The sequence below is a fragment of the Mobula hypostoma genome, chromosome 1, assembly GCF_963921235.1.
Source record: "Mobula hypostoma chromosome 1, sMobHyp1.1, whole genome shotgun sequence".
NCBI classification, from domain to species: domain Eukaryota; kingdom Metazoa; phylum Chordata; class Chondrichthyes; order Myliobatiformes; family Myliobatidae; genus Mobula; species Mobula hypostoma.
In genome coordinates this window covers 219,908,054-219,933,097 of record NC_086097.1, presented here as the reverse complement: position 1 = coordinate 219,933,097, position 25,044 = coordinate 219,908,054, and the positions used below count along the sequence as shown (strand labels likewise).

The following is a 25,044-nucleotide window of genomic DNA, read 5'->3' as shown; positions in this document are numbered from 1 at the left end:
CAAAGGGAAGGTTCTAAGGTAGTTTTGAATTGCTGTAGCAAAATGTTGCAGAGGCATGGTGAACTGTTTGGCCACAATTTTTGCTATAAATTTTAATGCCCCCTCTGTAGAACCAAGGAAAGTTGTGTTAAGCGATTATCTTGTAATTCAGTGGGATTAATGAACATCTGAATCTACAAAAACAGTTATGTTGATTCACAAAAAAAAAATCTATTTCATGTTTATCCCAGTACCTGCAGCCATATAAAATGTTTCTGTTTGTATTTCATTATTTAAAGCTGGTACTAAAGTGGCTTTAAAAACCAGTCATCTCTGCAACAGTTTTAATGAAACCATGATGATAACTTCTGCGATGATTAATGCAGGGAAGATGACATTTAGATATAAAAGCCAAAATAAATAAGTATCTATTTTAGATATATAGTATATTGCTACAGAACTTACTGGTGGGTACAGAATGAGAGGTGGTAATGAAGTTAGGTATGATAGAGACGCTTACACTCTTTGATAGGTATAGGAATATGCAGAGAATGGAAGGATATGGGCTTGTGCAGATAGAAGGACTAGTTTAGTAGGATTTTAATTATTGGTTTAATTAGATCAGTACAATATTGTGGGCTTAAACTAATGTTCCTGTGCTCCACTGTTCTAAGTGAGAAAGTGGTGCCTCAGGGCAATAACAGACTGGTACTATTTAGCCATAACTCAGATGCTTATGATGTAACCCACAGAAACAAACTCTACTTACAGTTCCAGTATGGCGGGGTCTGCCAGTGCTCATTATTGTGTGTGAAGCAGGTGAGGCCAGGCAGGCTGCAACTATCCCCCTTCCTCAGCCGCTTCTTTATCTTACGGTCTTTCTTCTTCCTCCGATTTTCCTTGAACAACTGGAGCTTACTGTCCACCTCCTGAGCCACTTCCCTGCAGAGATTGAGAAATGGAGTATGAATGGAAGTGTGAGACAACTTGAGGTTTCAGCGAGGTTCCCACCTCTTCACCAGACGGCATCGTGAGCAATATGCACAATCTTGCTTTTGAAATTTCTTTTGATTTTGTTGCTTTCGCAGGAAATATGAGGAAGGAGCCCCACATTTACTTTGCTGCAGTAGGGATTTTACACCAGAGTAACCAGGTGGCTGACGAGTGAGGAATTGTCTTTTCCCAGATGAAGGTAGCTATCAGTATTAGGAGATCTGGTGATGCTGAGGTGGGACGGTGGTGAGATTGGCTGAATGATGGAAGAAGGGATGGTGAGGATAGCATTGGGTAAGGGTGTAACAAGACTTACTTATGGAGAGAAGCACTCTGGTTCCCCTGGCCCTAAAGCAAACAAAACTAAAGAATATTTTTTCTTTCTGAGAACCTTATTTCTGATTGGCATCATTGATGGTATCAAGTAATAGTTGGCCCATCAGATGGCACCTGAAGGGTTAGAAATACTTTGGTGCATTCCTTGTACTCTAAGCTTCATTAAGAAACTGCAGAGGATACGGTTAATGTTTCAGGTTAATGACTTTCCATCAGAACTTTCTGATAAAAGGTCCTCTCCTCAAAACATTAACACTCTCTCCACAGCTACTGTACGAACCCCTGAGTATTTCCAATATTCTCTGTTTTCCCTGCACATGGAAACCATGCTTTGATGGATCTTTGAAACAAACTGAACAAGCTTCGCTGCTATAAGGCCATGAGATATAGGAGCAGAAGTAGGCCATTCGAGACTCATTGAGTCTGCTCCACCATTCAATCATGGGTTGATCCAATTCTTTCAGTCTTCCCCACTCCTCTGCCTTCTCCCCATACCCTCTGGTGCCCTGGCCAATCAAAAACCTATAATGACTTGGCCTCCACAGCTGCTCGTGGCAACAAATTCCACAGATTTACCACCCTCTGACTAAAGTAATTTCTCCGCATCTCTGTTCTAAATGGACGTCCTTCAATCTTAAAGTCATCCCCTCTTGTCCTGGCCTCCCCTACCATGGAAAGTTACTTTGCCATATCTAATTTGTTCAGGCCTTTTAACAGTCGGAATGTTTCTATGAGATCCCTCTCATTATCCTGAACTCCAGGGAATACAGCCCAAGAACTGCCAGACTTTCCTCATATGGTAACCCTTTCATTCCTGGAAACATTCTTGTAAATCTCCTCTGAACCCCCTCCAGTGTCAGTATATCCTTTCTAAAATAAGGAGCCCTAAACTGCACACAATACAAGGAGTGTGATCTCACAAGTGCCTTATAGAACCTCAACATCACATCCCTGCTCTTTTATTCTATACCTCTAGAAATGAATGCCAACATTGCGTTCGCCTTCTTCACCACCGACAATCTGGAGGTTAACCTTTAGGGTATCATGCACAAGGACTCCCAAGTCCCTTTGCATCTCTGCATTTTGAATTCTCTCCCCATCTAAATAATAGTCTGCGTGTTTACTTCTTCCACCAAAGTGCATGACCATATGCTTTCCAACATTGTATTTCATTTGCCACTTTGCCCATTCCCCTAAACTATCTAAGTCTCTCTACAGGCTGTCTGTTTCCTCAACACTACCCGCTCCTCTGCCTATCTTTGTATCATCGGCAAATTTAGCTACATTAATCCCATAGTCTAAATCATTGACATACATCGTAAAAAGTAGCAATCCCAACACTAACCCTTGTGGAACTCCCATTGTAACCGGCAGCCAGCCAGAATAGGATCTCTTTATTCCCACTGACTGTTTCCTGCTGATCAGCCAATGCACCACCCATGCTAGTTACACCCCTGTAATTCCATGGGATCTTATTTTGCTAAGCAGCCTCATGTGCGGCACCATGTAAAAGGCCTTCTGAAAATCCAAGTACGCCACATCTACTGCATCTCCTTTGTCTACGCCGCTTGTAATTTCCTCAAAAAATTGCAGTAGGTTAGTCAGGCAGGATTTTCCTTTCAGGAAACCAAGCTGGCTTTGGCCTATCTTGTCATGTGCCTCCAGGTACTCCGTAATCTCATCCCTAACAATAGATTCCAACAACTTCCCAACCACTGATGTCAGGCTAACAGGTCTATAGCTTCCTTTCTGCTGTCTCCCACCCTTCTTAAATAGCGGAGTAACATTTGCAATTTTCCAGTAATCTGGTACAATGCCAGAATCTATCGATTCTTGAAAAATCATTGTTAATGCCTCTGCAATCTCTCCAGCTACTTCCTTCAGAACCTGAGGGTGCATTCCATTATTTCCAGGAGATTTATCCACCCTCAGACCATTAAGCTTCCTGAGCACCTTCTCAGTTGTAATTTTCACTGCACTTACTGCACTTCCCTGACACTCTGAAGGTCCGGTATACTGCAGATGTCTTCCATTGTGAAGACTGATGCAAAATATGCATTCAGTTCCTTTGCCATCTCTGCGTCTCTTGTTACAATATCTCCAGTGTCATTTTCTATTGGTCCTATATGTACCCTCAACTCTCTTTTACCCTTTACATACTTAAGAAAGCTTTTAGTATCTTCTTAGATATTAGTTGCCAATTTCCTTTCATAATTCATCTTTTCCTTCCTAATCCTCTATCTTGTATGCCCTCTCTTTTGCTTTTACTTTGGCTCTGACTTCACTTGTCAGCCACGGTAGTGTCCTTCTTACATTTGAAAATTTCTTCTCATTTGGAATATATCTGTTTTGCACTTCCCTCATTTTTCACAGAAACTCCAGCCATTGTTGCTCTGCTGTTCTTCCTGCTAGTGTCTCTTTCCAGTCAATCTTGGCCAGTTCCCCCTTCATGCCATTGTATTTCTCCTTCTCAAATTTCAAAGTGAACTCTATCATATTGTGATCACTGCTCCCTAAGGATTCCTTAACCTTAAGCTCTCTTATAACCTCCTGATCATTGCACAACACCCAATCCAGCACAGCTGATCCCCTAGTTGGCTCAACAACAAGTTGTTCTAAAAAGCCAGCCCTTAGACATTCTACAAATTCTCTCTCTCGTGGTACAGTACTGACCTGGTTTTCCCAATCCACTTTCAATCTCTCAGGATTTCATTAGGGCTGCTTCCTCACAGTTCCAGCAACCCATATTTAGTCTTGATCTTCGGTGCTGGCAATGTAGAGTACGTCTGTCCTCCTTGTGATCGGGTGGATTTTCTTTAAGTGCTCAAAGGCATGCTGGTTAAGCGGCTACCATAAATTACTCCTGAGTGTAAGCGGCAATGGGGAATTGAAGGGCATGTGAGAGTAAATCAATGCTACATAGAAATGGAGCACAGCAGTGACCTCCTGCTGACCAACAGCAGCACCTCCACCTCCTGAGGAACCCGAGGCAATCAAGGCCTTCTCTCCCCCACCCACCCATTCTCACCGCACTCTACTCGAGTACCAGCTGCACCACCACCTGGTATGGGAATTGCAACTGCAAATCTATCAGATGCACCACACACGCAGTACCTTCAGCATCATCAAAGACACCTCTTTGACCTTGCCTTTAATAGCTTCCTCCCCAAGGCTGTTAAACTTCTTAACACTCTTCTGCCACCCAGCACACACTCTGAATGCCCTTTCACCACCACCCCTCTCCACTCCACACACTCTCATCCTGCAGTCGCCACTTTTCATCTTTTACTGATGCAGTTTCACATATTTACACCACTGCTTGTTTTGTTATAATAGTGCCAGAAATATTTAATTCTCTCACATAAACCTGCACTTCACACTTTATGTCAATCTGTCAATCTTCAGGCCATGGCATTCAGGGACATGCTAATATTATTTTGTGGCTGTTTCTGCTGGATCATAACTATATGCACAGAATGTGACTATATGTACTGCATTTTGCTCCTTGGCCCCAAAGGAACAGTGTTTTGTTTAGCTGTATACATGTGTATGATTGAGTTACAGTAAGTTTTAATGTGAACCTGAAATACAGAGATGAGATTGCTCTGATCAAAGCTGGTATGGACCTGATGGGCTGAATGGCATTAGAAAGGAAATAACACAATATTCGTATTGCTTCTGCAATTCACGTACAGCCGGAGAAACTCAGCAGGTCAGTCGAGATCTTTCATATGGACTCTTTGTCTCCATTTAGTGTTGTTTGCAGTCGGCAGCAAAAGCTGTCATCATTCTTTTGTTAATAGAAACTCCAGGAGGGAACAATGATAAAATCATTTCATTTAGTTTTTTTAAAAAATTGTGAACCATTTCAAGATAATTCCCCGCTTCGCTGGAAAATATGGCAGCTTTCACCTTATGTGAATAAGTGAAAATGAGAAAGATCTGCCACCAGTCAGTGGCACCGTGACCAGTTCTGCACCTCAAGTCCATGTCCTGCCCATGATGGTCCGGAACAGAGGTTCACTTACCTGAAGGGATGAAGGTGGCTGTTCTTGTTCTTCAGTTTCCCCTGGTTTCTCATTCCTTTATCTCTAAAATAACTACAGATAACAGAAATAAATTTCACGTATGAACAAGACTAATGGTCTTGTGGTAAGATTAAGAAACAAATATTTCCAGGACAGTAGAGAAATGATGTGTAGATTCAGTAGCCATTTAGTGTGTCGCAATTTTGTTCCATGAAGAACCGGGGCCAGCACCACTAGCTGCTGCCCTTAGATGACATTGCTTCATCGAGGGTGGTCCTGAGCACTGCCTTCTTTTGGGGAGCTGGCTCCCAATTGATCAGGGAAGCTGAGCACTGAGGCTAACCTGTGTAAGTGGCTGGCTGCCCTGACAGCTGGTGCAGCCCGGCCTTGAGAATTACCATCTGTCAAAGCTGTCACTGAAACAAAATGTTTGTAAATGGCTTTGACATTATTCACAATCAGCCAAAAGCATCTGGGTGCTATTAACAAAAATAAAATTAAGAACAAAATGTTATTTTACAATTAAAATGTTGAAATCCAAGCAGTTACAAGTAATTACATCGATTTAAACAAACAAAATTAAATCAAGTAAAAGGTCCAGTTACTATTCTCCTGTGGGCAATTTCTCCCCGTCGCTTTTCAATGAGGTGGCAATATCTGTGCCAGGTTTATCCTGGTGCCAGACCATCTGAAATCTTTCCGATCCTGAGAATTGGGAAGTCTGCATTAGATGTTATGCTCTGCTGGGCTCCACAAGGAGTCACTGGTGGAGCCCAAAGGCGGCAACAGCATTGGAGAAAATGCTGGTATTGACTTAAGCCTGGACCAGTGCTGGGCTCTGGGACCACCAAGGGAGGGTAAATCTGGCATCCGTGCTGGTGGCCCAATATAATCTCCGCTTCAATGTCACAAGGCAAATCAGAATCTTGGTCATGTCCTTTAGGAGATGTAGCTCCCTGAAAGGAGCTGATATCCCTTGGTAGATGGGATCTATATTGTGCTGTTCATCTCCCTTTCACTGTCATCATACTCGGACACTTAGAATTTACTCTACAAAGGTGATAACTGCAGATTCTGGAGATCTGGCATTCAAAACAGAATATGTGAGAAACACTCTGCAGGCAGCATCTAAGCAGGTGGAGGGAGAGGGAGAAGGAAAGGAAGAGGGAGAGAGGAGGGGAGAGAGAGAGAGAGGAGGGGAGAGAAAATTGGAGAGAGTGAGAGAGAGAGAGGGAGAGAAAACATTTGGTTTAGTCCCATGACCTGTAACTTTGGCTCTGTTCCAGTCAATTTTGAGAATGATGTCAATGTTCACCATGTGAGACCATAAAACATAGGAGAAGGATTAGGCCATCGAGTTGCTCCGCGCACTTTTCCTCTACCTGGCATTTCAGGAACATCGATGGATGTTGGAATACATCCAGTAGTGAGGGCAGTAGGCACGGGGATGAGGAATTTGTCCTTGACTTTATAACTGTTGTTAGGGAAACAGACCTTTTCCGGTTGCAGTCACATTCCTCCGGCTTTTTTCTTTTCAAGTGACCTCGCACTTCCCTCAGATTCTTTATCTTATCTTGAAGAGCTTCAATCTACAATGCAGAGGCAAATAACAGAAGGTTTCTTTCTAGCTTCAAAAATCACCAAAATAATTTTATTCCGGGAATTTTGTTGGGAGTAGTTTTCGGGTCGACGGTGTTCCCAAAGTCTGATTTTTCCCATGACAGAACCAGGCTTGTGTCCATTGTATTACTTTCCCTCAGGTGTCTGCAGAAGGCATGATGCCTCAGAACTCACGTAGTAATTTATTAGTCAGGTGACATTCCATGGGAGTTGTCAACAGCTCCTGAATTTCTATTATGAATACTGGGATGGTGTGACAGGAAGTTTTAGACTGCCCATCCTGCCAATAAATTGAAATTTATTTTTGCTAAGAATGCCTTCGAAAATGTATCTGAGCTTTGACTTTAGAGCTGGGGTTCCCAACCTTTTTTATGCCATGGAGCCTTACCATTAACCGAAGGGTCCGTGGGCCCCGGGTTGGAAACCCCTGCCTTAGAGGAAATCTATCTGTTCTTCATCTCAGCATACAAAATGGTTGATTAAGGTCAACTTTAAGGATGTTTGAAAAGCTTTCAGCCCATACTTTGGTGCATACCTGAGATATCCATCTGTTGGTTTCCTGCCGTTGGAAGTCAGCCATTTCTTGGCATTCCCGTAAGAAATTACAATTTACAATTGTCAGTTCCTGCCCCTTCCCACTGGCAACAACCAGCCTGTCATTGACAAAAATCTGCTGACCGCCAACTCGAAAATTACCTCCCTGAACATCATCTAACCTCTTTGTCTATGTAACTCTTGTGGTCCTTCCATGCTCTAGCTGACTGATACAGCTCTTTCTCACAATGCACTGTTTCATTGGCAAGAATGTAACACCTTCAGAGGAAAGAAATAAGTACAGAAGATAAAAGACCACATCAATATACAGTCCAGCAAAATCCAAAAGCGAATCCAGGAGTTCTATAACATGCTTACTCAAATAAACACATTCAGGATATTGAGAGAATAACTCCAAATGTTTCCCTCATTGGACAACCTTTGCTCAGAAATCGAAAATCTCCTACTGCAAGCATACAAGTTCTAGGTGAAAGGATCTGCACTGATTGGTTCAGTGGCTATCACAGTCCCATAGCTCTGGAGATTCATGGAAGAGAGGCTCAGGAATGAGTGGATGCAGTGTGCGTGTGTGTGTGTGTGTGTGTATACACGCGCACGGGGGGGCGGAATCATGGGGTGGACGGGGTGCACATCTGTGGTAGGTTTAGGATGTATTCTGGAGTTATGGTATCTAGTAAGTATTAATTCCAACAGCAACCAGTCTTCAGAACTGAACATGATTGTAGATTGAATTTAAAACGCAACCCAGAACAATGGTCTTCCTGGAGTTGCAGACTGGCATTATTGCAAACCAGGAAACATCCATGCACCTGAGATGTCTGCATATACATGAATGCAGCTGTAGTGTCAGTGGAGATTAACATTTATTTTGGGCGTCTGGAGCGTGGGTGTGAATTTGGAGGTATTTGAAAATTATATGTAATTCAAATGAAGCATTGTAGATACATGTAACTATAGAATTGTCCTCCTATTACTTCTGATCTTTAGCATATAAAAATGTCGTGTAATGTTGGGTCAAGCAGGTCTCTTCTTCTGAGTGTCTCAAGTATGATGCCTGCTGCTTTTCTTCTGCTGAATAAAGTCTTCTGTATCCAGCCGCTCCAGTCTCTCTCCGGTGACCTTGTTCACAGTCACAAGGGTGGGTAGGAGGGAAGGAAGGTTGTTTGGAAGGGGAGCACAGACTGGGAGGTAGTTAGTCTTGAGGGGAAGGTGATGGACTGGTGTCAGGTTGGGAGTGTAGTTGATTGGGGAGTTGGATTATGGTTGGTGAAGGTTTAAACCAGATAGGCAAGGGCCAAGGGGAGGAGTGTGTGACTGAGATGGGAGTAAATATATCATTTGAAGGCAATCTCCCAAAGCCAGGTTCCCCAGTGTGAGGAATGCTTAGTCAGGCTCCCTTTGAGTAACATCAATGCAGGCGTTGTCATAGAGTAATACAGAAACAGTCCCTTGGGCCTAACTGGGCCATGCTAACCACAGCATCCTCCCTGAAAGCATTGTGAATGGCTGCATAAGTTGCCCGTAGCTGGAGCAGCTGTATATGTGCCTGTTGAAATCCAGGCAGAGGTTCCAGGCGTGGACAGGAAATTACTGCACATGTCTGGGCTCCTCTGTGTGCTGATGGATTAGACACAAAGCCTCAGAAGGAAAATCACAGGCTTAGTGCTTAAAGTTCATTTACTACTGATTTTTCATTAACAATTAATTGTAAAATGTACAGAAATGTGTTGTTTGCGATCCAATTTCTAAGCATAGCTCTGAAATGTTATAGAATATGGCCGTTCAGGTTATAAGCCAAACTTACTTGTGCGTGACTTTAACTGAATCTGTCACTGATTCATGGGCCTTACTACTGTCTTCAGCGATTACTTTGCTGCCCTGCACTCCTTCTCCAGCTGTTTTCTCTTCTTGATAAAGGCCTGTACTAATATTTTTTGGCATCAGTGACTCAAGTTCTTCGATTTCCAGGTCAATGTCATACACCTCGCCTTCCAGTTCGACAGAAACAGAGCGGATCGGGCGAGTGCGGAGGAAGCGATGCTTAAATTCTGTTTCAGAGGGGAGAGACATTTTTAAACGACAAATATCCATCGTGCACATACACCCATATCACTAAAGGACTGTGTAAAGTGGGAAATTCTCAGTCAGAATATTTCACATTATCTTGCTTTAACAATGGCTGCCCTTATTGTAGAAGAGCTTGAACCATCTAATTGTTAGCGAAGAGTCAGGGTGGTGGACCTAGTTATCAGAAAATCATAAAAAAGAGGCCAGTGCTTTTCCTACCATTCACACTACCATCATGTTTCCAGCTATTAGGAAATCCAGCCCTGTAGCTTTGCCAACACATCTTTAAGCTTTCCTGGTTCTTTCAAGGCCTTCATTAGCTGTGCGTACAAAGAGTCTTGAGGCAAAATATCAACAGTTTATTCCCCTCCATAGATACCGCCTGATGTGCTGAGGTCCCCCAGCATTTTGTATGTGTTCCTCAAGATTTTCAGCATCTGCAGAATCTTTTATGTTCATGAAAAAGATAATTAAATAGTTTTATTGATAATTTAAAATCAAATGGAGCAGGAATGCATTGTTCACGACTTAGAACTTCCCTTGTTGGAGTCGCCCTGAATGTCTGCAAGCATCTGAGTGGCCATTTACTGGTCACTTGACTTATAGCATGTGGAATCTGCAGTCTCACTGGATTAGCTGGGAGTTGTCCTCCTTTCTGGCGACTGTGCCCAGGAGTAACCACAAGAATCTCTTTGCCTGAGCATGCAACAAATGAGCCTTGGCAACATGCTTGTCCTCGGCTGACCTGACCCTAGATCTTCTGGGTAATAAACTATTAAAACTGACATAGTGTTAATGATGGAAAGGATTTGTCTGCCACCAGATGGCACCAAAGGCCCATTTCCAGGGAGGTGCTGCCATGTCAACCCACGATCACAGGTTGCTATGTACTCACTGTGAGCAGTGTGGATGCTGAGGAATTGTCTCTGGTTCCTTCTCTCCAACGGACGTGTCCTGTAGCTGCTGCCTGAGCAATCACAGTCATTACTGCCATAGGTCTGACCACGCAGACTTTTACTTTTCTTGCTGCCCGTGTGCACTTTGGTCGTGCCTTTGCACTTGTGAAGCCGGAGTCTTCCTGCAGCATCTTCAACGCATTGCCATTTCTGATTTATAAAAAGCAAGACTTTACAACCCCCAGTTAACAATGAACACTGAGAAGTCAAATTTAAGAAGCTCCTTTCCTTTATATAAATTATTTTTATACTAATTAGTATGTGAAAAGAGAGCTGGCATTCTATTACATCTTTCCCAACTGCAAAACATCTCAAAGCCACTGTTATGTTATCTGAACGTAGGCATGGGATATCAGTACTTATATGTTATTTTATTCGCTCATTTAAAACACATAGGTTAATCCCACTCAATGGCCAAGGGGCTTTGGCAACATATGATGTGTTAAATACAAACGTATTTGTACAATGGGATGTATTGACACTGAACATTTCAGAATCAGGTTTATTATCACCGGCATGTGACGTGAAATTTGTTAACTTAGCGGCAGCAGTTCAATGCAATACATAATCTAGCAGAGAGAGAAAAAAACAATAATAAATAAACAAGTAAATCAATTATGTATACTGAATAGATTTTTTAAATGTGAAAAACAGAAATACTATATACTAAAAAAAGTGAGGTCAGGTCTGTTGGAGAAAATTGACACCATTATGTTGAATTGTCCGAATCATTAATTGAGGATCATTTGGTCATTCTTAATGTGCTTGTCCATTGGAGGACAAGTGGACTGATCGTAATGCAGCAAGTTATCTTACCGTCAAGCTGCTCGAAATCAGAGCACAGCTCAAATTGAGTAATACTGCCTACAGGTAAGGGTACAGTGTACTTTGCAACAACAAACAACAATATGGCAAAAAAGGAGCAAGGCAAAACCCAGAGCTGTCCATTTTTGAATTTGTCATGTGTTTAAAACAAAGTATGGTTTAATCCTTCAATCAGGAACCTAATGCCTTTATTAACTGGATGCGACAACCTGCACTTGATACCAGGTCGGCCTTTACGTTTTATTAGCTGGACCTCAGACCAAGGCAATATAGTAGAGACATGGAGCATACCAGGTTCTGTGGTTAAACAAAGGAGTTTATCAGCTCCATCACTTTCTACAGAACTCTCATCTTATTGATGTTTCTGTATTTGTTCTATTCCTTGTTGAATTTAACACCATGCTCACATGAGAAAGCAGTTTTAACTATCTCAGGAAACTCAAACAAGTGAAGACCTTTCTGCGGAATGTAGTCACTATTATAATGTAGGACTTAATGATTTAAAGAATAATCCATCGAACATGACCAGGGTGCTCAATGGTATCCTCAAAATAAATATTAGTGGCTAATAATTTTTGTCAATACCTGAGAGAGAAATATTAATCAAACCAATTTACTTTGTCTAAATCTTTTAAATTCTGATAGAAATTTTTCCACCGTGTTATTTATTTCCCCTCATGTCTGTTTGATATTTGGCATGAGTATTACATTCCAATCTTCATCCTAATGAACCCTCTCTCTCTCTCTCTCTCCAGACATTATAAATGTAATATTTATTCTTTGTTACTGTTTTTTCTCTGCACACCATGTTTAAACAAGTCTGAGCTTGTTTACTGAAGGTGTGCACATCTCTGTGTCCTGCAGCACTTTTTACTACAGTTTAGGTCAGGTTAAACAACCCTTTCATTAATTTATTTGATTTTTCTCATTTCTTTGAAATCTGCTTACAGTAAATAACCAGCTCCTTTTTGGAGTATATGAATCACTGATTTGCACCAAATTTAATCCTCCAGTGGTTGATGGTTGACAGCTGCACCATCCATTCCTTCCATGTCAGAGTCTCATTAATAAAAGCGAATGCAACAAGTTTCTGCACTGTCTCCTGTTCTAGTGTGGCTGTTCTCAGTTACACGCTGAGCTTCCAAGTGATGCTTTGCAGTAATGGAGTTGGGCATTACATAGGCAATGACATCATCAGATATAATAAAGTGAACAGAAATGCCTGATTTGCACACATGAATCTGACAAAGTGTACAATACCAGTCACTGAAAGCAGTGTACAAATACCAGCTGGATTTTCCTGACAGATCTTCGCATTGCCTGGCCCTCAGCCACACATTAGAAAATTTGCATTTTACCATCTTCTTGGTCACTAATTAATGTCCCATATAATTAAATCTCCCGTGTCGGGCAATGAAGCAAAGTGACAGTATTGCTTTTCACAGCAGATAGGAACTCTCTGATTTGGTGTGGGAGGGTGAATGAGTTGGACATACTGGTTGAATCCAGAGAGTCTGAAGCAACACCTTAAGGGTGTGGGAGCAAAGAAAAACAAAGGGGTGTTTGGAATAGAATCAAGGAACAAATTAAAAGCATAATAAATTCGTGCAACTTTAGCAATGAGTACCTATACTGAATGGCCTTAAGAATCAGAGATCAAAGACTCACATAATAATGTGACCTAATCTAATACTAAACCATAGAAACCATAGAAACTACAGCACAGAAACAGGCCTTTTGGCCCTTCTTGGCTGTGCTGAACCATTTTCTGCCTAGACCCACTGACCTGCACACGGACCATATCCCTCCATACACCTCCCATCCATGTATCTGTCCAATTTATTCTTAAAAGTTAAAAAAGAATCCGCATTTACCACCTCGTCTGGCAGCTCATTCCATACTCCCACCACTCTGTGTGTGAAGAAGCCCCCCCCTAATGTTCCCTTTAAACTTTTCCCCCCCCTCACCCTTAACCCATGTCCTCTGGGTTTTTTTCTCCCCTTGCCTCAGTGGAAAAAGCCTGCTTGCATTCACTCTATCAATACCCATCATAATTTTATATACCTCTATCAAACCTCCCCTCATTCTTCTACGCTCCAGGGAATAAAGTCCTAACCTATTCAATCTTAGAAGATACAAAGTCATTCAACACTCCTTTTTCCCAATGTCTCTTCAGAATATCCATAAGATGCTGGGGGAGCTCAGTTTTGGGCTGAGATCCTTCATCAGGAGTCTTGCTGAAGGGTCTCAGCCCAAAACATTGACTGTTAACTCTTCTCCATAGATGCTGCCTTCTGAGTTCCTCCAGCAATTAGAGTGTATTACTTTGATTCCCAGCATCTGCTGATTTTTCCCTTGTTCAGAATGCCCATTATTATATGTGTACAATGTGAAAATGATGGGGGAAAAACTGGGCAGTCTCTCATGTCAACCTGATCTAGACCTAAAGCAAGTTCATTACACCTTCAGCTTCCTTATAGCTAGTCTCTTTAGGTGACGTAGATACGTAAAAAGGAAGTTCTCATATGCATCTTTCTCTATGTTAGATCAATACTGTACTTCAGTTGCTATTGATGAATGCCATTCGATAGCATTCAGTGTGAGCCAAGCACTCACATAAAACATGATGCTCCCAGTTCACAAGCTGTTGGTATTCTGGAGGTAGTGTTACACCTTCTGACACCTAGAGAAAACCCAAATCTTTTTACTAATCTGCAAAGCAATTAATTTGCCTGCATGAGTGCGGTTCCAACAAACTGCTCAAGAAAAATCACATCATCTGCCATCTTACACATTCCCCGCTGGCAATCTGATGCAGCCTTGCTGTTCTGTTTTAGCGACATGATAGCTCACACAAACAACTGAGGAAAGTTCCAGAAAATAAAGAATTGCTGAGTATGCCCACAGGAAAATGAATCTCAGGATTGTATATGGTGACATATATGTACTTTGATAATAAAATTTACTTCGAATTTAATGAGCTTTGAACAGCCAGTACAAGGATGCGTATCTAGTGACAATGAAGTGGTGTAGCAGGAAGCGCTGTTGCCTCATAGCTTCACCTGCCTGATTCAATCCTGATCTCTGCTGCTGGTGGTTTGGAGTTGTACTTTCTTCCTGTGACCATCTGGGTTGTCCTCAAGCTGTCCCGAAGAATGCTAGTTGGTAAGGTAATTGGTTGCTGTAAATTATTCCTGTATTCCTGAAGGAGTTTACTTATTTATTTATTGAGATACAGCACAGAATAGGTCCTTCTAGCCCTTCAAGCCACACCACCCAGCAATCCCCCTATTTAACCATAGCCCGATCATGGGACAATTTACAATGACCAATTAACCGACCAACCAGTACATCTTTGGACTGTGGGGGGAACCTGGAACACCTGGATGAAAGCCATACAGTCACGGGAGAATGTACAAACTCTTCACATGCAGCGCAGGGATTGATAAGCAAATGAAAGGAAATAAGCTATAGTGGGGAAATGGGATCAATCTGTCAGCTAGCATAGGCTCAATGGATCAAATGGTCACACGTGCCTGTTACTATCAAATTTTGAAACATTTCACGAGGCCTTGAACATGCAAAGTGATGGAAAATAATGATCACCCAAAGCTTCACATTAAGTGTTAGATAGGAGAATTAAAACTGCCTACCTCTGACACTACTATCATTCCTATACTCTACTCTTGAGGCATTCGAACCAAACTGAACTGCTACCACCACTTTCTTGAAGGCGGATTGGGCAACAGGTACTGGCCTTGCCAACTGTGCCCACAGCTAATAAATGAACAAAATATATAAAGGCATTTCACAGGTTTCCATAAACTGCATTTTGATCTGAAGATTTCATTACGGCCTCATTTCAGTCTGAGTTTGGAGTTTGGCCTGAACTGACATTGTATGTAATGAATATGCAGTGGATTCTGGTTAATTGGGTCATTGGTGAATCAGGGTGGCTGCTTATTTTGGACAACTCTTAAAGTACAAAAGCTCGTCAAGAAAATAGGAAGGATTCTTTCATTTATTTAGGACACTATGCCGCTTACTTAGGGTAGGAGACTGTTGCTGGACAGTTTCTCACTAAGTTTCTAACTGCATGTGCAGTTATGTGGCTGTTAGTCTCTACACTGTGCTTAAAGTGAACAATTTTTAAATATCTTCAATTGTATATGCTTGTGTTCAAAAAACAGTGATTTTTGCCACTGATGGTTGGTGAGAAATAAACAGTAGGACAATTCAAAATTGTTTTGCTCACTACAGTTTCAAGCATTCAGGTTTGGAGAACCCAGAAACAGCCGGGAGTGAAAATGCAATGATTTCACTACTACAACAAGTTAGAAACTATGAAGAATTTGAAGGTATTATCAATCATCTTGAATGGTACAATGAAAAAGAACATTTGGAGGATGCAATCATCAATAGCATTGTATGAAGACAGTCTATTATCTACACTAGGTGTCCGCACTGGTTTTGTTCATTTATAGTCAATCAAAAGAATGTGGCAGTGTACATTGAATGAATTCCTCCATTGATAAATTTTAGAAACAAATACACAGTTTTATAGTACAGTAGTAGTATTGATAGTGTTCTAATTTGTTCTGTATTCCATTTGATTACATAATTTATTGCCCAATTAAATAGTAGTTTGTCATTTATATACCTTTTTCTCCATTTCAATGAAACTTCGGCTAATTGGGTCAAAATGGACTGGTCCCGATTAACTGGAATCCACTGTAATAATTTTCTGCATCTAATACCACAACACAACTCAATATTGTATTGAAAAACACATGACATACTAGCATGATAATTGTGCTGGGAAGTGAACAGCTTCAGATTTGACATATCAGTTTGCTGAGGTCAACTTGGACAGACATCTTCCATTCACACATAAAGCAAAGGGAAATAGAAACAGTGTAAGGGCTAAATAGTTTTTCCAAGTTAATGTTTCCATTTCCCTGCTAATATTTGCCCACATCTTTATAACAAAAGAGTTTTGAAAACCATAGTCCTGCAGTTCTCTTTCTTTATTTGTCCCCATCTTCTTTCTCCTCTGCCCTCAAATTCTCACTTAACTTCTTTTCCCTGGTTTCCAACTCTACTCTGCCCTCCATTTCTCTTCCTCTCTTCTCTCCCAACTTTCCTAGTACCTTGCCTCTTTTCATCCTATAGTCAGTTCCCTGGTAGCTTTGTTTGGCTCCTTTTTCATTTACTTGCCCTTCTTCGCCTCTCCTGCGGTCCCTCCCCCATTCCATTCCTTTCAATTTCATTCTTCATCTGTTCCCTTCTGCCCTTTGTTCTTTTCACCCTTTACCCAATTTTCTATTCCTCTGAACCATTTATCCATACTGTTTCTGGCCCTCTCTCACTCTAATGTTGTTCCTCTCTCCCTCTTCCCAGTTTTCTCTTCACCTATTTGGCTCCACTTACCATATTTCTCCTTCAGCACTCTCTTTCCTTTTATGCCTTTTTCTCCCTATCTTTCTAACCTCTATTCTTTTCCTTCACTCATCTCCTTCACCTCTGTCTTACCCTCCACTATATTTTCTCTCATCTCTTCTCCTGTGTATTTGGTAAATTGTTTTCTAGGTAACTCCAAGGCAACTGTCAAAGTCTGAGTGTTGCTCCCATGCATAAATTACTAAAGGAAAGAAATGAATGTTCTCCTGTTACTATTTGATGTTACAAAATGAAACACTAATCAATTACTAATCTGAATTCGCCCAAACAAATTGAATGGTAGGTATTATTGGCTTAGCTTTTCTCTCTTCCCTTGCACAGCCCAACCTGTTTGACACTTCTGATAGCTCTGCATTTCACAGTTTTGATATCACTTTCTTTCTGTTTTCTCTATCTGACTGCTCTCATCTCACTGTTTTTAGGTTTCTTTGCTCTTGTTCTCTCACTATAATTTCCCTCATTAATCCAACACCCAGATCACTTCATCAATGGCTTGTCCTCACAGCAATCCTGACCTCCTTCCTTTGTCCTATCCATTCCTTTCTACAACTTAAAACAGATTTATTTTTGCCCTCTCCTGACCAGCACAAAGGAACTTTGACCTGAAACAGTAATTGTTTCTCTTCTTACAGATGCTGCCTGACCTGTTGGCCATTTCAGGTCTTTCTGTGTTTGTTCAGGCTTCCCAGATCTGCAGTTTTTGATTTTCACAGGCTTCGAAAGGTCACGGTCTGCAGCCAGAGTGAAATGTAGCATCAAATAAATTCTAATACTGGGCCAATAAACCAAAATGTTTTCTTTGGCTTTGACCAGCATAAACATACTGTAGATGTTGAATCAGATCCAGGTATTCTATTTCTGCAATGGATTTTAATCCTTGCCTTTTAATCTCACTTTTACAACCTTTTACATGTCTCTTTGGTAAGTACTTCCAATATAAATTATTTCTCAGCACAAATGTCATGCAACTTAAACTCATTAATCTCAGTTAAATGGAATTAGCAAAAGCCTAACATGTCCAATCATAGCATATAATTGGCAACATGGACTTTAATGTATATTGTTTCTTCCAAAAACCACATACCATGTACAGCAAGCAACTTTCATTTCTGTTGAAAAGTTCTCTGTTGTGGTCAGCTCACATCCAGTGAAAGCCCCATAGCTTTTGCACTTTTTTGTTTTTAATGCTTAAGAATGTCTGCCATGAAATATTAACTTATTGCAACATAGTCAAGTAAATCTTCAGTAGATTAAATGTAACTGCATTTGCTCATAAACGTTTATGGATTTCCATCCATAGGAAGCTATTCAAAGATGCTGCATTATTTTATTTTTAACAGATATAACAGCTATTAGATTACATTTCTCTCAAAGGCATTCTTTTCAATACCAGCTTCCCCCCTCCCCCATCTGCTATATTGGAAATAAAAAGGCGCAGTTTTATTCCATTTAAGTAATATTACTTCTCTAAAGAGGACACGTGTAGATGAAAAGATCCATATGGCCCCTATCCCAGGGGTGCACATGAAATTTCCTTGTGAATCTTCTAGCTGCCAGTTGGATAACATGGTAGAGTTTCTGCCCACTGCTTTGGCCTACTCATGCTCAATCCCAAATATCAAAAAAAAGAATTACACCCCATCACCTATCAGCACATCATACTCATTTTGCTGCTGGACATTCTGAGAAAGGGGCTGATTTCCAGACTTCTAACTACAACAATCTTTCAGTCTTGAAAGATTTAATTAACCCAGCTTCTTGGAGAAGCATTCGAGATTTATTTATTTGGCATTGTGTGAAAACATGCTGCCTTCTGCTTGCTTCCCTAATTATAGGATTGTTCCTTATTTTTCTGGTTTTCTTCACTCGGGTTCATATAATCATTTCTCCACCCCATGAAATCCCTTTACAGTAATAATCATTTCAAGTAGCCTATTGTTCTGCCTTGTACACTTGAGGGAAGTGTACAACCTGGCCTAATAATTTTAACTTTTTAGGACCCAGTGTGGTTTTATAGCCGTCATTTATTACCATGCATTGATTCTCCTCCATGCTCAAAGTGCAACAGTGGGCTACACGCAATTGAAGGATTAATTTCTGCAGGGTTTCCTCCATCTCCAAGTCTACTAAACTTACTGGGCTTTTCATGTTTCTACTTGGCTATTTAAACTTCAATCCTGATGTATATTTGCCACATGGCTTCCACTTCCAACATTTATTTGCTCTAAGTATCAGGCACCGAATGATAAGCCATTATCGACTTAATTCTGTCATTTCTCACATATTTGGCATCACTTGGATTCTCTCTTCAGCTCTCTGAATCTGAGTTCTTTCTATCAACTGGAGGCTGTGTTGCTCCAACTTCATGCTGCACAATATCATACTCAAGTAACTCTCTAATTCCTGAAAGTAATTTCTCCAATGAGTACTCCTTTTTAAAACTCTGCCACACGAACATAGGTTTTAACTGCTTCACTCAGGTGAATTTCCTGATAGGGGTCCATCCAGCCTTACGTGTTTGCATAATATTTAAAAGGGTGTTATCACCTCAGTGGGAAGCAGTGGGCTTGGCTAAGTTCCTGAAATATCCCGCTCTGAACATTCCTTTAATAATTGTGTTGTCGTTGGCTTCTTGTCGTTGGCAATTTGCTGCTGCAAGGGATGTTGCACCTGCTGCATTACAATCATCAGTCAAGTCCTTGGCATTATTTTTCAGATTTAGTTAATGGCACAAATGGTAATGTAATTATATCCCTAAAGCATTGATTTCCACATTCTCCTCTTTATATTCACCCACTCTATGTTAATAGAAACAGAGAAAACCTACAGCACAATACAGGCCCTTTGGCCCACAATGCTGTCCCAAACATGTACTTACTTCAGAAATTACCTAGGGTTACCCATAGCCCTCTATTTTTCTAAGCTCCATGTACCTGTACAGGAGTCTCTTAAAAGACCCTATAGTGTCCGCCTCCACCACAGTCGCTGGCAGCCCATTCCACGCACTCACCACTCTCTGCATAAAAAATTACCCCTGACATCCCCTCTGAACCTACTTCCAGGCACCTTAAAACTGCGCCCTCTCATGTTAGCCATTTCAGCCCTGGGAAAAAGCCTCTGACCATCCACACAATCAATGGCTCTCATAAACCTCTATTAGGTCACCTCTCATCCTTCATCGCTCCAAGGAAAAAAAGTCAAGTTCACTCAAACTATTCTCGTAAGGCATGCTCCCCAATCCAAGCAACATCCTTGTAAATCTCCTGTGCACCCTTTCTACAGTTTCTGCATCCTTCTTGTAGTGAGGTGACCTGAACTGAGCACAGTACTCCAAGTGGGGTCTGACCAGGGTCCTATACAGCTGTAACATTACCTCTCGGCTCTTGAACTCAATCCCTCAGTTGATGAAGGCCAATACACCGTATGCCTTCTTAACCACACAGTCAAGCTGCGCAGCAGCTTTGAGCGTCCTATGGGCACAGACCCCAAGTTCCCTCTGATCCTCTACACTGCCAAGTGTCTTACCATTAATACTAAATACTAAATATTTGACCTACCAAAATGAACCACCTCACACTTACCTGGGTTGAACTCTATCTGCCACTTCTCACCCCAGTTTTGCATCTTATCGATGTCCCGCTGCAACTTCAGATAGTCTTCCACACTATCCACAATACCCCCAATCTTTGTGATATCAGCAAATTTACTAACCCATTCTTCTACTTCCTCATCCAGATAACTTATAAAAATCTTGAAGAGTAGGGGTCCCAGAACAGATCCCTGAGGCACACCACTGGTCACCAAACTCCATACAGAATATGACCCGTCTGCAACCACTGTTAGCCTTCTGTGGGCAAGCCGATTCTGAATCCACAAAGCAATGTCTCCTTGGATCCCGTGCCTCCTTACTTTCTCAATAAGCCTTGCATGGAGTACCTTATCAAATGCCTTGCTGAAATCCATATACACTACATCTACTGCTCTACCTATGTCAATGTGTTTAGTCACATCTTCAAAAAATTCAATCAGGATCATAAGGCACAACCTACCTTTGACAAAGCCATGCTGACTATTCCTAATCATATTATGCCTTTCCAAATGTTCATAAATTCTGCTTCTCAGGATCTTCTCCATCAGCTTACCAACCACTGAAGTAAGACTCACTGGTCTATAATTTCCTGGGCTATCTCTACTCCCTTTCTTGAATATGGGAACAACATCTGCAACCCTCCAATCCTCCAGAACCTCTTCTGTCCCCATTGGTGATGCAAACATCATCGCCAGAAGCTCAGCAATCTCCTCCCTCACCTCCACCAGTAGCCTGGGGTACATCCCTCCAGTCCCGGTGACTTATCCAACTTGATGCCTTCCAAAAGTTCCAGCACATCCTCTTTCTTAAGGTCTATATGCTCAAACTTTTCAATCCGCTGCAAGTCATTCCTACAATCACCAAGGTCCTCTATTGTAGTGAATATCGAAGCAAAGTATTCATTAAGTACCTCCACTGTCTCCTCTGTTTCCATACACACTTTTCCACTGTCACACTTGATTGTTCCTATTCTCTCATGCCTTACCCTCTTGCTCATCACATACTTGTAGAATGCCTTGGGGTTTTCCTTAATCCTGTCCGCCAATACATTCTCATGGCTCCATCTGGCTCTCTGAATTTCATTCTTAAGGTCCTTCCTGCTAACCTTGTAATCTTCTCGATCTCTATCATTACCTAGTTTTTTGAACCTTTCAACCAACATACATCAAAGTTGCTGGTGAACGCAGCAGGCCAGGCAGCATCTATAGGAAGAGGCGCAGTCGACGTTTCAGGCCGAGACCCTTCGTCAGGACTAACTGAAGGAAGAGTGAGTAAGGGATTTGAAAGCTGGAGGGGGAGGGGGAGATGCAAAATGATAGGAGAAGACAGGAGGGGGAGGGATGGAGCCGAGAGCTGGACAGGTGATAGGCAAAAGGGGATACGAGAGGATCATGGGACAGGAGGTCCGGGAAGAAAGACGGGGGGGGGGTGACCCAGAGGATGGGCAAGAGGTATATTCAGAGGGACAGAGGGAGAAAAAGGAGAGTGAGAGAAAGAATGTGTGCATTAAAAAGAGTAACAGATGGGGTACGAGGGGGAGGTGGGGCCTAGCGGAAGTTAGAGAAGTCAATGTTCACGCCATCAGGTTGGAGGCTACCCAGACGGAATATAAGGTGTTGTTCCTCCAACCTGAGTGTGGCTTCATCTTTACAGTAGAGGAGGCCGTGGATAGACATGTCAGAATGGGAATGGGATGTGGAATTAAAATGTGTGGCCACTGGGAGATCCTGCTTTCTCTGGCGGACAGAGCGTAGATGTTCAGCAAAGCGGTCTCCCAGTCTGCGTCGGGTCTCACCAATATATAAAAGGCCACATCGGGAGCACCGGACGCAGTATATCACCCCAGTCGACTCACAGGTGAAGTGATGCCTCACCTGGAAGGACTGTTTGGGGCCCTGAATGGTGGTAAGGGAGGAAGTGTAAGGGCATGTGTAGCACTTGTTCCGCTTACACGGATAAGTGCCAGCAGGGAGATCAGTGGGGAGGGATGGGGGGGACGAATGGACAAGGGAGTTGTGTAGGGAGCGATCCCTGCGGAATGCAGAGAGAGGCGGGGAGGGAAAGATATGCTTAGTGGTGGGATCCCGTTGGAGGTGGCGGAAGTTACGGAGAATAATATGTTGGACCCGGAGGCTGGTGGGGTGGTAGGTGAGGACCAGGGGAACCCTATTCCTAGTGGGGTGGTGGGAGGATGGAGTGAGAGCAGATGTACGTGAAATGGGGGAGATGCGTTTAAGAGCAGAGTTGATAGTGGAGGAAGGGAAGCCCCTTTCTTTAAAAAATGAAGACATTTCCTCCCTTACCACCATTCAGGGCCCCAAACAGTCCTTCCAGGTGAGGCATCACTTCACCTGTGAGTCGACTGGGGTGATATACTGCGTCCGGTGCTCCCGATGTGGCCTTTTATATATTGGTGAGACCCGACGCAGACTGGGAGACCGCTTTGCTGAACATCTACGCTCTGTCCGCCAGAGAAAGCAGGATCTCCCAGTGGCCACACATTTTAATTCCACATCCCATTCCCATTCTGACATGTCTATCCACGGCCTCCTCTACTGTAAAGATGAAGCCACACTCAGGTTGGAGGAACAACACCTTATATTCCGTCTGGGTAGCCTCCAACCTGATGGCGTGAACATTGACTTCTCTAACTTCCGCTAGGCCCCACCTCCCCCTCGTACCCCATCTGTTACTCTTTTTAATGCACACATTCTTTCTCTCACTCTCCTTTTTCTCCCTCTGTCCCTCTGAATATACCTCTTGCCCATCCTCTGGGTCACCCCCCCCCCCGTCTTTCTTCCCGGACCTCCTGTCCCATGATCCTCTCGTATCCCCTTTTGCCTATCACCTGTCCAGCTCTCGGCTCCATCCCTCCCCCTCCTGTCTTCTCCTATCATTTTGCATCTCCCCCTCCCCCTCCAGCTTTCAAATCCCTTACTCACTCTTCCTTCAGTTAGTCCTGACGAAGGGTCTCGGCCTGAAACGTCGACTGCGCCTCTTCCTATAGATGCTGCCTGGCCTGCTGCGTTCACCAGCAACTTTGATGTATGTTGCTTGAATTTCCAGCATCTGCAGAATTCCTGTTGTTTTTTGAACCTTTCGTAAGCTTTTCTTTTCTTCTTGACTAGATTTTGTACAGCCTTTGAACATCACGTTTCCTCTACCCTACCATCCTCTCCCTGTGTCACTGGAACGTACCTATGCAGAACACCATGCAAACATCCCCTGAACATTTGCCACATTTCTGCTGTACATTTTCCTGAGAACATCTGTTCCCAATTTATGCTTCCAAGTTCCTGCCTGATAATTTCATATTTTCCCTTTACTCCAATTAAACGCTTTCCTAACTTGTCTGTTCCTATCCCTCTCAAATGCTATGGTAAAGGAGATAGAATTGTGATCACTATCTCCAAAATGCTCTCCCACTGAGAGACCTGGTACCAGACCAGGTTCATTTCCCAATACCAGATGAAGTACAGCCTCTCCTCTTGTAGACTTACAGTATCTACATATTGTGTCAGGAAACCTTCCTGAACACACCTAACAAACTCCACCCCATCTAAATCCCTTGTTCTAAGGAAATGCCAATCAATATTGGGGAAATTAAAATCTCCCACCATGACAACCCAGTTATTATTACATCTTTCCAGAATCTGTCTCCGGATCTGCTCATTCATGTCTCAGTTACTATTAGGTGGTCTATAAAAAACACCCAGTAGAGTTATTGACCCCTTCCTGTTTCTAACTTCCACCCACAGAGACTCAGTAGACAATACCTCCATGACTTCCACATTTTCTGCCTCCGTGACACTATCTCTGATCAACAGTTAATCTATTAACGTCTGGCGCTTTTATATACTGAATATTAAAGTTTATATGAATGATATAATTCATCATTTTACCATTCATTGTCAGAAATATCGATAGATACCAGAACCACCAACCTCAATGAACAAACTGATTTTTGAGGTAGAAACTTCTCAATAATTTACTTGTGTTATATCATATACATGTATATAAGTCTAAAACCATTGAACAAACTGTGTGTACAATTCTCCTCAACATGGGCTTACATTTTAATTTTTGCCTACACTACAATTTCTCTGTAACTGTAATTCTATATTCTGCATTCTGTTACTGTTTTCTTTTCCTTTGTACTATGTTGATATATTGTGATGAAATTACCTATTTGGCATGCAAAACAAATTTTTTGTTGTACATCTTACAAGCAACAATCATAAACAAGAGCAACACACACAAAGTGCTGGAGGAGTCAGCACATCAGGCAGCATCTATGGAGGGAAATAAACAGTCGACGTTTAGGGTTTATCAGGACTGAAAAGGAAGGGGGAAGAAGCCAGTACAAGAAGGTGGGAGGGAGAAGGGGAAGGAGTACAAGCTAGAAAGTGATAGGTGAAGCCAGGTGAGGGGGAAGGTAGGTGGGTGGGGGAGGGGAGACAAAGTAAGAAGCTCGGAGGTGATAGGTGGAAAAGGTAAAGGGCTGAAGAAGAGGGAATATGATAGGAGACAAGAGTGGACCATGGGAGAAAGGGAAGGAGGAGGGATACCAAGGAGAAAAGTTAGGCAGGTGAGGAGAAGAGAAAAGATGGGGAGAATTGAAGACGTTGGAGCAATT

At 42.2% G+C, this 25,044-nt stretch overlaps 1 protein-coding gene across 12 annotated transcripts in view; it reads right to left on the bottom strand.

Annotated features, from left to right (window-relative positions):
• sulf1 (sulfatase 1) overlaps positions 1 to 25,044 on the bottom strand; it is a 383,460-nt gene that overhangs the window by 77,216 nt on the left and 281,200 nt on the right. For all 12 annotated transcript variants that reach the window (XM_063064855.1, XM_063064868.1, XM_063064861.1 and 9 more), the window contains 6 exons: positions 10,474 to 10,684; positions 9,316 to 9,559; positions 7,673 to 7,769; positions 6,831 to 6,925; positions 5,337 to 5,408; positions 749 to 921 (listed from right to left, as the gene is read on the bottom strand). In XM_063064855.1, coding sequence (XP_062920925.1) covers positions 749 to 921; positions 5,337 to 5,408; positions 6,831 to 6,925; positions 7,673 to 7,769; positions 9,316 to 9,559; positions 10,474 to 10,684 — 892 coding nt within the window. The remainder of the gene's footprint in view (positions 1 to 748; positions 922 to 5,336; positions 5,409 to 6,830; positions 6,926 to 7,672; positions 7,770 to 9,315; positions 9,560 to 10,473; positions 10,685 to 25,044) is intronic.